General features: G+C 40.8%; 1 protein-coding gene and 1 long non-coding RNA gene across 5 annotated transcripts in view; both read left to right on the top strand.

The window, feature by feature from the left end:
• KCNK13 (potassium two pore domain channel subfamily K member 13) overlaps nt 1-2,416 on the top strand; it is a 47,663-nt gene extending 45,247 nt beyond the window's left edge. For both annotated transcript variants that reach the window (XM_064423609.1, XM_064423610.1), the window contains one exon: nt 782-2,416. In XM_064423609.1, the coding sequence (XP_064279679.1) occupies nt 782-1,674 (893 nt within the window). In that variant the 3' untranslated portion in view covers nt 1,675-2,416. The remainder of the gene's footprint in view (nt 1-781) is intronic.
• Nucleotides 2,417-10,203: 7,787 nt separating this feature from the next.
• LOC135302751 (uncharacterized) overlaps nt 10,204-13,376 on the top strand; it is a 34,416-nt gene continuing 31,243 nt past the window's right edge. For all 3 annotated transcript variants that reach the window (XR_010364298.1, XR_010364299.1, XR_010364297.1), the window contains exon 1: nt 10,204-10,723. This is a non-coding gene — a long non-coding RNA (uncharacterized LOC135302751). The remainder of the gene's footprint in view (nt 10,724-13,376) is intronic.

The raw sequence follows: 13,376 nt of genomic DNA, 5'->3' as shown, positions 1-13,376 counted from the left end.
AAGCAGCTCTGGCCTGAGAAATCCCATTACAGGGAATCAGACCAGAGGAGACTTTTGATAAGATCCACATGCAGAATTGAGCTATGAAGTAGTACACAGAGAAATAGAAAAATTTCAGGAATGCTGATTTAAAAGGGGTTGATAATGAGTGACAGACAGCCAAGTCAGATGCAGGGCATCTTTAACTCCTACTCATGATGATCCTGTCAGGGGCTGTCACCTGGTGTGTGCTCCCAGCCTGGGCTTCCAAAGCCAGGCTACAGTGAGTGCTGAGTTCTGGGTGATGTGCCACCTGCACTACCACCAAGTGAGCCTCAGAGAAATTTCACCTTGTGTTCCAAAGATTTGGTGCAGATGGATCTCTGGAAGGCAAGAGCCACCCCTGGGACAGAGCCATGGTACAGAAAAGCATGAGACAGAAGAAAGCAGCTGTGATAACCCCAAAGCCTGGAAGCAATCCAAAGCACAAAGAGAGAAAAAGTGAACCTAGCAACCAGACCAAAATTCAGGCCTCCTCTAAACTCTCTTTTCCTGTCCATGTGTTTTGTTCTGCTTTTTGCTTCATTCTGATTCTGGAGGAAATACTGGCATGTGTTTCTTCCCCTTACAGCTCAGACATAGTCAAGCACAAGTGGGTGACATCTGGGGAGAATGTATTTTTTCTCAAAGCTGAGCTGTACCACAAGGATTTGCTACCAGTTCATCCATCTTGCACGTGGTGAAAGTCCTAACATGGTACCTACAGGTTACTTTTTTTCAACTGTTCTTTTTTGTCTTCCAGGGTTTGGTATGACCACCCCAGCCACCGTTGGAGGCAAAATTTTTCTGATATTTTACGGCCTTATAGGATGTGCAGGGACCATTTTGTTCTTTAACCTGTTCCTGGAGCGCTTGATCACTGTCATAGCTTACGTCATGAAGTCCTGCCACGAAAGACAGCTGAGGAGGAAAGGGGTTCTCCCTCACAACGGCCGGCGGGGCTCGGGGACCTCTGAGGTGGACAGCCTGGCAGGCTGGAAGCCCTCTGTGTACTATGTAATGCTGATTTTATGTGTAGCATCCCTCATCATTTCCTGCTGTGCCTCTGCAATGTACACACCGATTGAAGGGTGGAGTTACTTTGACTCACTTTACTTCTGCTTTGTGGCCTTCAGCACCATTGGTTTTGGTGATCTGGTCAGTAGCCAGAACGTCAGGTATGAGAGCCAAGGCCTTTACCGCTTTGGCAACTTTGTCTTCATACTCATGGGGGTGTGCTGCATCTATTCCTTATTTAATGTGATCTCTATTGTCATCAAGCAGTCCATAAACTGGATATTAAAGAAGTTGGCCTGCAAGTGCTGCCACAGGTGCCAAAGAAGATTATTTCGTTCCCGGAGGAATGTGGTGATGCCAGGAAACGTGCGCAGCCGGAGGAACATCTCCATCGAGACTGACGGCGTCAATGAGAGCGACACGGACGGACGCCGTCTGTCAGGGGAGATGATCTCCATGAAAGACTTCCTGGCCTCCAATAAAGTCTCTCTGGCCATCATGCAGAAACAGCTGTCAGAAACTGCTAATGGGTATCCAAGGCAAATGAGCTCTAACTCGAAGCAAAATGGGTTCTCTGGTGGGGTTGGAGCCCTAGCAATTATGAATAACAGACTGGCAGAGACAAGTGTGGATAGGTAAAATAATAACAGTAATAACAGTGAAACAGTGGGAACCATTTTGACAGGTATTGGAACAACATGAATCAAGTGAAATAGCTAGGGAGAGAATGTCACCTGAGGGTGGGATCATGTGAAGAGCATATTTCCTCATGGAAGACATCTTGACTTTTTGGGGGCTGTCACTTAATGTTTTTGCATTGTACCAGTCCCAGCCTTCCTTCTTCCCCATCACTCTGCTGCTCAAGCAGGTCACTGCAGGAGGATTTTAATTTAGCCTTCAGATAAAATTTCCATGTCATGTTCTTCTCCAGTATGTGACATACAGATTTCAGGATAAGAAATCTGTGGGATGGGAAGAAACCAAGTGTGTCTACTGAACACATTCTTAATTCAGAGATTGTTTGGAGTTCTCTTTCTTACTCTTATCATGCCTGTTTCCTGGAAGTGACTTATCTGAGACCAAAAGATGAATCAGCCTTTGTGATTTTGCAGATCTAATTTAATGGAAAATACTATGGAAGTTGGTAGGTATATTCTGGGGCTATTGTAATGTGAATGGGGAGGAAATTTTGCCTTTAGAATTTATTTAGTCTTTCCTACAGTAGGATACTGTCAAAAATGATAGAATAAAAACTTATCCTACTTTTGTTTTTTTTTTCTTCATTTGCAAAACATTATTCTTTTCCAAGGATACTTTTTCTTCTAGAATTGACTCACTGTGGCTTTCTGTTTCAAAAATGTCAAATTAAATTGAAAATTGACATGCTGATGAGTGGTATGAATTATTCCACACTAGCAATCAAAGAATTTCCAGATTTCTGTTCACATTTGCCTCAATTGTGACTGAAGCATCAGCATTCTGTAATGCAACTAGAAACTGAGTTTACACAACAGGCTTTAGTATGCAATTAGATTGCCATGCCAGCATCCAGAGTGTTATTATAAATGACTGTGATCACAGAATCACTTTGGCAGTGTCCTTTTTCTCTTTCATGTAACTCTGTCATTCTTCATCTGTTTCTCTGGCTTTCAGTGATAATAATGACAGGGTCTTGATTAGGGAAAGAAATAGAAAATGTTTTAATTCCTTGTTTTTCTCAATGAAATGCTCTGAGTGCTCATTATGACTAGAAAGGAAATTTCAATGAGAAGAATAATAACAGTGAGAAGATCTTGAAAACAGGAAAAGAAGTGTTCTTTAATGACAGTGAAATCATCCTATGTATTAGGTAGCTAGAGAAATAAGGAATTAAATTAACATAAAATCTAGGAAGATTTTAAGGAAGACTGGGCTGAATTCCTGGTTCTCCTTTAAACTTGCAACGCATTAAAGCTAAACAATATACAAGAGTGTAAATAAGCAGAACTGGTCACAAAGGACCCCATCCCCTGGAAAGAGTAGTATATGCATCAGGACTAAGTGTTTTCTCACAGCTGGAAAGCCTTTCAGAATACAGCAATATTAGGAAATTTAGAACATCATTATGTACTTCTCTCACACAGAACAATGCAGATGGCCTTTTCAGTTTAATTTGTATTAGGAATTAATTATTTTTCTTCATTCTGGCCAAAAGTTCTTTCACTTAGGTTTCTAATATTGTAGAATAACATTTTTATACTCATTTTATCAATATTTTAATTTGAAAACAAAAACTTGGAATCCTTTAATATAATAAATTAACCCAAGATATTCAACAAATGCACTTAACTAGTGAAAAAATTGCAAGCTCTTTTGACATTATTATGGGTAAAAATCCTGATTTAAGGTCAAATCCTGCTGTTCTTAGTTACAAGGAAAGCTTCAAACTGAAGTCATCAGTCCAAACTCTGATATCTTGTCAACTAATCTGTGCAGCAACGGAATAGTCTTAACAGTATCCCTTCACATTTGCATCGATGTAAAATCTGAATCAGCTTCCAAACCTAACTTTTGTGAGAAATGCTGTTTTATTTGTTTTTTTGGGGTGTTGTGTATTAACAAAAATTGCCACTGAGCTATTTCAGATGATATTATAATATGCAAGATCCATTACACTGTTATACTTTTTAATTTTTTTTTTAATCCCAAGGCCTTCTTTGTCTTAATCTCACTGAATAAAAATACTTGGCCATAAAAACAGAGAAGTACTGCTCTGTAGCCTTCTTTCCAAATTCATCCAGAAATACCTCTGTTCACTGCCTGTAGGCCTAAGACCTTATTGTGATCAATGTATTCCTCTGCCAGCTAGCAGAAATAGTACAGGACTTATCCCATTGCTTCAGCAACCATTAAGAGGGTCTTCAGATGGTTTCCAGACATGAGACAGTAGTGTTGCTCTGTTCCATTCTTTCTGGCAACCAGTGCTGGTTTCTCATCACCACAGAGGAATTTTTGTCAGCTATTTTCAATGGGTCTGAAAACATCTATGGTTATGAAGGCAAGAGACCAATAAATAGTCTTTATCCAAGAGACTTGGCAAGGCTGCGAGGGATCTTTGGTGTACACTAGCCCTGTTTCCATTGATCAGCCCTGACCTTCTGCTCACTCAAGCACTGCCTTCCTCATGACCCAAGCCTGCCAGCTGCAAATCTCTGCACTGCCTTTGTGGTTGGGTTTCATGTCCATGAAGATAACGAGGGAATAGCTGCACTAATCATCTCTACACAGATGTCCATTGCCAGAGACGAAGGACCAGCATATTCTGTCCCTGTGCCATCTTGTACCATGGTGTCATCCTGTCCCTAAGAGACCTCTGACTTTGTCATTGAGTTCTCCTTATGGCAGCCACACTCAACATTGAATGAGGTAACTTTGCCAAGGACACTGTAGAATTCTTAGAGAATATCTGTGGGTAAATAAGACTTTTAAGATCAGAGAGAGAAATTTCTGGTTACAGTCCCATGGTACCACTACAGTTGTTTTACTAAAGGCCTTGAGGAGAGAAATCCTCAAAAGCCCTGATTATAATGAGCTATAATATTATAGTTTAATATCAAGATATTAAACTTAATAAAGATATTAAAGATAATAAAACAAGGGGAGATACAGATGTACACATACCAAAAAAGGAGCAGAATTTAACACAGGAGTAACAAATGCCCATCCTGTGTGAAAAGTAAATTACAATAAAAATACAGATAACATCACATTTCTTGCATTGCTTTATAAGTAGCAGTGAGGAATTAAAGGACATAGGGATCTATTTTCAAAGCTGTGCAAATTTTAATGCCATATTGCTTAACACTAAAATCTCAGCCAACAAGATAGAAACCTGTTTTCAAAAGTACTGAGTTACTCTGTTGCCTGGCATGAATTTTCATGGTGGCTATTGAGTATAGGGGTGAGGTTTTTAAGGCAAAAATGCTTGGGGGAAAACTTTGGATGCATTGAGATTCTGCATCTGCACTTTAAAAGGTCAGGAGTATCACTAAAATCAGTAGGCTAAACTGCAGGTTGCAGCCTGCCAGGCCAAAACTGAAAGTCCTTAATGGAGTAATCTGCTGAAATTTAACTTTATGGTTATGCCACAAATTAATAACATCATTATTGAACAGTATAATTATTTTACATAGAAAGGAAATATCTAGTGCTAACCAAAATACAATCAAATAAAAGTAGAGGTAGCTCTTAGGGTTTTCTTGCTTGCTTAGGTTTTGTAAAATGTGTGCATCAGGCACTTTGCTGGCAGGTAGGTAGGTGTGAAAGCAGTTGCATTCATTTATCTCCATGAAGGACATGGGCTGCTTTTTGCAAGGACATGAATAGACTCTTCAAGGCATTTAATTCTGCTGGAAGTCAATTAACTTCCCACCACACACCGACTTTCAGTAGAAGTCAGGTACCTGATTCCCTTAGGCAATTTCAGAACCCCAGCCATGTATTAGGTTTTGAATCTAAGATGACCTGACAGTGTCCCTGAAAAGTTCAAACAGTTGGAGCAAAGTTTCAGTGCTGCAGCACTCTAATAGCTGAATTAATTTATCTAAAAGCATTTTATGGTGGAAGCTTTGCATCAACCAAACAACACAAACAATGTTTACATTTTGTTTGATTTAATCTTGGCCTCTGTCAGTTTTGATTATATTTGACACATTTACAAATTGAAGAACAAAGAGAAGGTTGGGCTAGGCATAAAAAAAATAAAGCAGCTTCATTTCTCTAACTGAATTGATCAAGGTTAGGTTGGGACACAAGCCTTTTGATTAATATTATATTTGAATAAAGTTTATCTGGAGGGTATTAATTTGTTTGGATGACTCCTCTCCAACATCTGTGGAAGTGGAACTCTTTGTGTGACCCCCTGATGTCCCTACACTGGGAACAGAAGCTGAGTGAGCCTTAGCTTAAAGAAAAGTCAGCACTTCCAAGCAATACAGTTGGAATCTTCTGTTGTTTTAATTTAGGCTACTAACACTGGGCTAACATAGCAGTTTCTTAGATTCTTCAAGAACTAGTAAAGTTATTTTATCTAATTTAATGTACAAGTTGTGGAGAATTACCAAGTGTTTTCTTTCCCCTGGGCAGAAAATACTGCCAAGTATACAAGTACAGTGTGTCTGTTTGAGAATGTTCACAGTACTTTTTTACTTAATCCAGGAAATAAGAATATAATCCCTTCCCTACTCCTCAATTTCCAAACATCTATTGGCATTGACAACAATATCTACTCAATACTCTTCTTATTACTTAAAAGGTCACATTTCAGTAGGAAAATTAAAGCCATTGCTCAACAAGGTGGACCAACATAGTTTTATTTTGTATTAGATTTAAGAGAAATTGTGAACACAAAGAAAGACACTTCACATCCAAGTAGTCAGAAGCTTTTTTTATATAGCCTGTGTTTATAGAGCTGTTTTATGTCAAACCACACAAAAACCACATCGCTGCAGTCTTTTAAGAGCATAAGTAAGTCTAAGAACAACCTTGTAGAATAAATACACAGTTATATATATTTTTTTGCAGTTTCACTCTAATATATGCCTTCAGTTTTCATTATTTGAAATTATTTGTGATAATAGAATAAATATAAATTTGCAAAGATTTTGAGAGGAACAATAGTGAGATATGTTTTAAATGAAATATTAATCTTCATTGGTTGTCTGGCTTTCTATAAAGGGGAAGTTTGATGAAAGGCAGATCAACTCTTTCCAAGCAAGGGTGCAATTTCTGGACTCAAATGGATTTCCTATTAGGTACAAGCAGAAGTTCCCAGAGGGGCAAGATGGCTTCATTTTCACAAATGTTATCTTTTGAAATGCTATTCCCCTTTTAAAGCCATAGAACACTGTCAGTGTTTTCTGTTTGTCTTGTCTGAGAAAACTTAACCTTGCTTTTTTTCATATCTTTAGAAGAAAAAGATGCACATGAAGAAAAATGAAAATGCTGGCCATTAACCTTTGGGTATCCTGCTGTCTGCACTTAGTGCCCAGAGCCAGGACTAGACAGAGAATGCTGTCCAGAACCACCATTTCAGAGATTCACACAATAATTTACTATGGAAGCTGCCTCTGGATGCCATCCTGTCACACTTTTCCAAAGCAGGCCTAGTTAGCTCCTGCCCATCTGTAATTTCTGGGTGATGCCTCTCTAGCACTCTGTTCACAGTGTACTGACTGAACAACACCTCTACCAAGAGAAAGTGACGGACCTTCCTCTGCACTATTACATTTGGGCAAATACTTAGCTCTAAGTTAAACAAATTTCTTTGTAAATAGCATCCAGACTGCTGCTTTTCTCAGCCTCATACATAGCAGATGGGTATTTTGATCCCTAGGCATCATTACTGTTGTCAGTCTTGTTTGAGATGGCAGGGACTGAAAAGGTCAGACTGTCTGCCCTAGGCTCCTAGGCAGGGGCATTACTCTTTTGGCAAGCAACCCATGGCACTTTGGCTCTATACATTGGATTTGGCTGGATTATCGCTCAAGAATGGATTCTGCTCTGCTGAAATCAATGGAGACTTTTCTTCCAGATTCTTTATTTGGCATTTTGCACAAGAATTAATTTCAATTTACAAAATAATCCAAAGAAATGTGGCTAGCCTTTTGCTTTGCTTTTACCAACAATTGTGAAAATGCTAATTCTACTCATGCAGTGCTGTGTTCTGCAATAAGTTACTGCCCATGAAACATTTTTTGGTCTACAAAATAATCATCTACTTCTAAAGAAGACCAATTTTAAATTGAAAGTACTCAGATTATTATCTCTAAGAATTGTTTGGTAGTCATTCATTTCATCAGCTGAAAAAAACTCTAACAATTAACACATTTTCCATGAAGATTCCTGCAGTTTTGCAAGGGTAAAGAAAGGAAAAGTTGCTCTGTGCTGACTGCTTTTATCAGTTTGTTCTTTCCCTCAGCTTTCTCCTCTCAGTCCGCACCTGCAGGACCCTTCTCCCTCTTTTCTTTTTTTTCTTTCCATTTATTTTTTTCTTAGTTCATCAAATTATTCTGTTAGCCAAATATACCATGGTATACATACCACACAAAGCAAGTCAGGAGGAAAAGCAAGCGAGGCACAGAGAGTTCTGAATGCCCCATCAGCTGAGAAGGTGTCAAACAGAGCTTACACCTCCTCAGATTGCAGCATAGTTGCAAAGGGTAAACAACAAGTGTTGTGATATTTTAGCATCTCTAAAAAACAGATCCCTTTAATCTGCCAGAATTTTAACTTCTTCGTTCACGGTTCTATCCTTGCCTTTCACTCTTTTACGTTCTTTGGATGCCTAAGGCTTTAAGGCCCTGTGCATGAATAACCAAAGGTACAGAAACTTTTCACCCTATTTGCAGAAGATTTGGTCCTTGTTTGGCACCATATAATAGGTCTGTGCAATAGCAGGAATTAGAATCCACAAACCACAGCCCATGACGATGAGAAAATGGAGAATTTTGTAATGCTTCTAATGAATTTCCAGTGTTAGAGATTTCACAGTTGTCCCAGGCAACCTATTGGAAACCTATTGCAGAGCATCTTAATTTTAAACATTTTCCCGGGCACTAAATTTATCTCTCCCTTGCTACAGCTGAGGCACATTGTTTGCATTTGAGCCCTGCTGAATACAGGGAACAGAATATTCCCTTTCTTTTTGAAAGGAAGGTATTTTTTACAATATCTCATCTCAGCCTTTGCTATCTCAGGCCAGAAATAACCCCTTCCTTATGTGACATTTTCTATCATTGCTCTATCATGCTCCAGATTGTGCTTCATCTCTTGGTCACTTTTCCTTTCAAGTACATTGCTCAAAATGAGATACAGAGACAGAGAAAATATATTGTTAATAGAGCATGGAGCAGCACGATTATTTTCCTCATCTTACCTACCTATCCTGTTCCTGTGTCTGGACTGGTGCTTGCAATTTTAAAACACTGTTGATTCATCTTCAGTTTTTCACATAGTATCAATGTCAAATTATTTTTTTCAAAGCTGTTACCTAAGCTATAGTGCCTCCAGTTATGCAGGTGATTATTGCGATGTACCATTTTCCATGGATTGTTATTGAGTTGCTTCTGGTTTTTCCAGATCCCTTTCCTATGCGCATATTGGTTTGAATCCTTGTCTTTCAGCATCTTTGCCAGCCAGACTGCCTGGAATCATCTTCAGACCAAAAATTGTGTCCTGTATTACACCATCCAAGTTAGTAATAAAAACAGTGACCCGCTATTTTTGCAAAACCCAGTCGATGCTTTCTTCCTGTTTGAAACAAACATATTGGTCTCTACCTACTGTTGTCTGAACACTGTTTCCCAATCAATTTTACACTCATTTCGTGTTAGTTTCATCAAGTGTAAATGACAGTAAGCTGCAATTGCAATATTTTTATTCCAGTCTGTCAGATATGAGCTTTAAAAGATTTAGGTTTCAGATCCCAAGGATATTTGCACAATTGATTAGTTGATGGAAAAATAGTTAAATTTTAAAATTACACAAAAGTACATCTTGATTTGCCATGTCTCCAACATAAAACTCCCCTCTGTCCTTTTACAGTTGCATATTGTAAAATAGTTGTGTTCCCAGAGTTACAGAAATAGATGAGACTGATAGAAAGATCACCTGGAAGAATTCAGGCTGAAAAATACAAAAGTTCTTTGGCAATAGATGGATAGATGGAAGGACTTGGTTTGGCTTTTACCCATTGCCTTGCTTTGAAAGACAGGTGTCTGCCAAGGAAGGTGGGAACCTCCCTCAGAATGGAATGGAAAAAATATGACCCCCTTCCTTCGGAATTATTATAACTTTGAAATGAAGAGGCCCTCAGGCAAAGATATGGTGAAAGGAATGAGTTCTTTACTAGTATGTATATGTACATAGCAAGGCAAACACAGAGCAGCTATGGCAGCAACAACAAACCAAAATCGGGGACCCAGCAAAAACCGCCCCGCCTGCCGCGCAGTGCCGGTCACGGCCAGCGGGGGCGCTGCTGGCCCCCCGCCCCTGCCTGCAGGGGGCGCTGCTGGCCCCCGGCCGGGCACGGCGGGTGCGCTGATCCTCCCCGCCTGCAGGGGGCGCTGTGGCGCGGGCTCGGCCTCCCTCACGCGGCAATGGCGGGCGGCTGCGCGGGAAATGGGCTGCGGCAGGAACCGCGGGGCAGCAGCAGGGACAAGCAGACCCCAGAGCAGCAAGGGAGATGTTGCAGAAACTCCGCAGCTGTAGCAGGAGCCACGGAGTGTCCCGGCAGGCAGGGGGTGTGGGTTTGAGTGTAGCAAAAAAGCCCAAGACAGCAGCAGAAAGCAGCCAGGCTCCTCCACAGCTGCCACGTGCAACCAGGGAGATGCCTCCTCTGGGAAGGGGAAATGGGTCCTGGGTTTTTCCTTGAGCCACCTGAATAGGTGGTGAGGGTCCCTTCCAGTCAGAATGGGTGTTAGGAAGGCCCCAGTTCAACAGCTGCTCTAATGAGCAAAGGCTCACCCATGGCAGCAGAAGCAGTGGGATGACAAAACTCCATCATGGCAGCGGATCCTCCGGCAGCACCCACTGTGCTGTGCCTCCTCCGATGCTAAAAGCAAGAGAGGGAAAGGAGCTGAGCCCAGTCTGTCACCACCCAGCCAAAATCTCCTGGTATCTTTGCCTTTCCTAAGAGAAAACCTCCCAGGTAAGAAAGTAACCATAAACACCTTCCCCCTACTCTTCCTCCCAGCCACATCTTTTATGCTCTTAAGTATTGGTAGTTATTGTTTCTTAACAACAGATGGGACAAAATTCCATGAGAGGAAGAAACAAAAATAAAAATCCTAATCTCCAACACATTTGTAAAACACCACATGTATTTCCATCCTTCTGATTAAAATCCATTTAAAAAAAGTCAAACATTAGCATGGAATATTTTTCCATGAATATTATTTTTATTTAAGTTTACACATAAAATCCTATTTGAAGTGGAATGACGCTCAACATATTTAACCTTATTGGCTACAAGTACTGAAACACAAAACAACTATTTTTGTGTGCATGACAAAGTTGTTTTTCAAGAACATTCTTCCCTTGGTGTGTCAGGCTGTTGATTATTTTTTTTCAAACACTGATCTCCTTAAGGACAGCAGGAACGTGTGACCAGTAGATGATAGAAACTTCCTTGCCTCAATTCCCAAACAAACCTGTGGATTTATAATGTCTGTGCTGAATGTGAGGGAGTTCCTATGCATTAGTTCAAGGCATCTTGGCTTATTGTCCAAGCAAATGCTCTTCTGACAGGAAAAAGGAGGTGTTCAATGTACCCAGTGCCCCTATCAGGTACCCATCATAAGCAAATCCTTCTGCAGGAAAGCTGGCCTGAGCTAAGCCTTGCTGGAGGGAAGTTATGCTGCTCCCTCTCTGAACCCTGGAGAGTTCCACATTAAATATACAAAATCAGTTCTGTATGAAATAGCTGAGCACAGTGAAGTCATCACTCTCTTGATTTTGATCAACTTTGAATGGGCTCATGAGAGAGAGGAGTTGTAGCACAACTGTTTGGCAACAGCAATAACTGCAGGAAGCAATTTCCGGCACAGAGCTAAATGGGGCCTCTGGAGGCAAATGTAGGTTAATAATAATAACAAACAACAGAGACCATGCAGAACAGGAGCACAGAAAATAAAGTGATGAGATTTGACTAAATATACTCATCTTCTTAGTACCATTAGGAGGTAACACTGGGTGTCAAAGACTGGATGCACATTGGGACTTTTAGAAGGGAATCGCTGGTCTCCTTTCTGATGACATGTAAAGTGGAAATTTTTAGGCCTGGTTTTTAAGAAATGTGTAAGCAAATGCATGGTAATCCTATTGTTGTGGTAAATTGCAGCAGGAGAATGCATGATAATCAAAATGTTTGAGTTATTATTACAGGACCAGAGTATACTTTTGAAGGGAAGAAAAGGACTTGAATGTCTTAAACAGACCAGGATCCTCTCTAATAAAATTTCCAAAATGTCTAGGTAATTTAGGTGTTTGAACTTGAAAACAGAGTTATTTTCAGCCAAGTTCCATTGGTCACCTTAAAACAGCAGCTATGTTTCCAACACCAGCCCACTCTGACAGTCCCCTTACACCACAGCTGCACAGAAAGGGGGGAATGTGCCCATGCCACCCCAAATGCCTCCTTTGAAAGGAATGCAGCCACCACATGCTTCCCTCTCTGCACAGACACCTGGGGCCCTTTCACTCCTGGAGGGTTTCACAGCATGCCCAGCCCATCCCATGAGGGCTGCAAGGGTTTTCCCCACTCTTATGACTTGTTTTCATGGTTGTGCAGCCCTGATTTTCCCAAGGAGCAGGCTTTCCAGCCTGGCAGCCACTTGCCTGGGGCTTCCCTGGAACTACACCCTGAAGTACCCATGCAACCACCCACCAAGGCAGCAGAAAAGGCTTTGCCTTGGGTCACCTGCCCAGTCTCTGACAGACATTTCACTGTCCCACCAGCAATTTGAGACCCCTGCACATTCCTGGGGCATGTTCTCCATCCCCTTTCTTCCTATTCACAGTGACAGCCTAATTAAATACCTCACTGGATACCCAATATCCAGCATTCAGCCGTATCATCACTAAACTTGTCTCCTGCAAACAGAGAAGCTCTGAGAGCATTAATAGCATGCAATCCATTTATTTTCTTGCCCAGAGATGGTTTTTGAAAAATTAAGATACTGATAGTTTTTTTCAATGAAAGGCGGTGATGTTATCATGTGTGTGGATTTAGTGTTTTTCCAGGTAACACTGACGAAAATTACCACCTGCTTAACACTACAATCCAGCAGACTTTGGGGAACACATTGGGGTTTCTTGCAAAGACCTTTTTGGGGTGTTTAAGGAGCTTGTCTGAGCACTCCCGTGGTCTCAGCAAATGGCTGAGTGAGACGCAGGTCCCTTCTGATGTGAGGCATTGCACCCACGCGTAGGCTCCATGTGTGCTGTCTGCCCGAAGGCAGATGCTTCTGTTCACTGAAACTCCATTGCTATAATTAAGATTATTTTTATGTCCCCAGTTCTGTTTTTTCCAAAGCTATCCCTGTGTCTGGGTTTGTGCTCCTGACAAACACTATCAGTGGTGAGTGAAGGGAGAATTCATGTTCCACATGGGTAGTAAATAATAATGTTGTTCTTGGAGCATAAGCTGGGGGTTATGTTTTACAGATACTTTGTAACTGGATTTAGTCTCCTTTTGCTTTGCTTAGTATAAAATAAATCCCACAGGAAAATGCTGGCATTTGCTTTGTATAAACAGATAACAAGTATTCAGATTGAAATTCCTGTTAGAAACAAATTACCAG

The sequence above is a fragment of the Passer domesticus genome, chromosome 6 (assembly GCF_036417665.1).
Source record: "Passer domesticus isolate bPasDom1 chromosome 6, bPasDom1.hap1, whole genome shotgun sequence".
In the NCBI taxonomy this organism is placed as follows: Eukaryota; Metazoa; Chordata; class Aves; order Passeriformes; family Passeridae; genus Passer; species Passer domesticus.
This window is presented reverse-complemented; position numbering and strand designations above follow the sequence as displayed.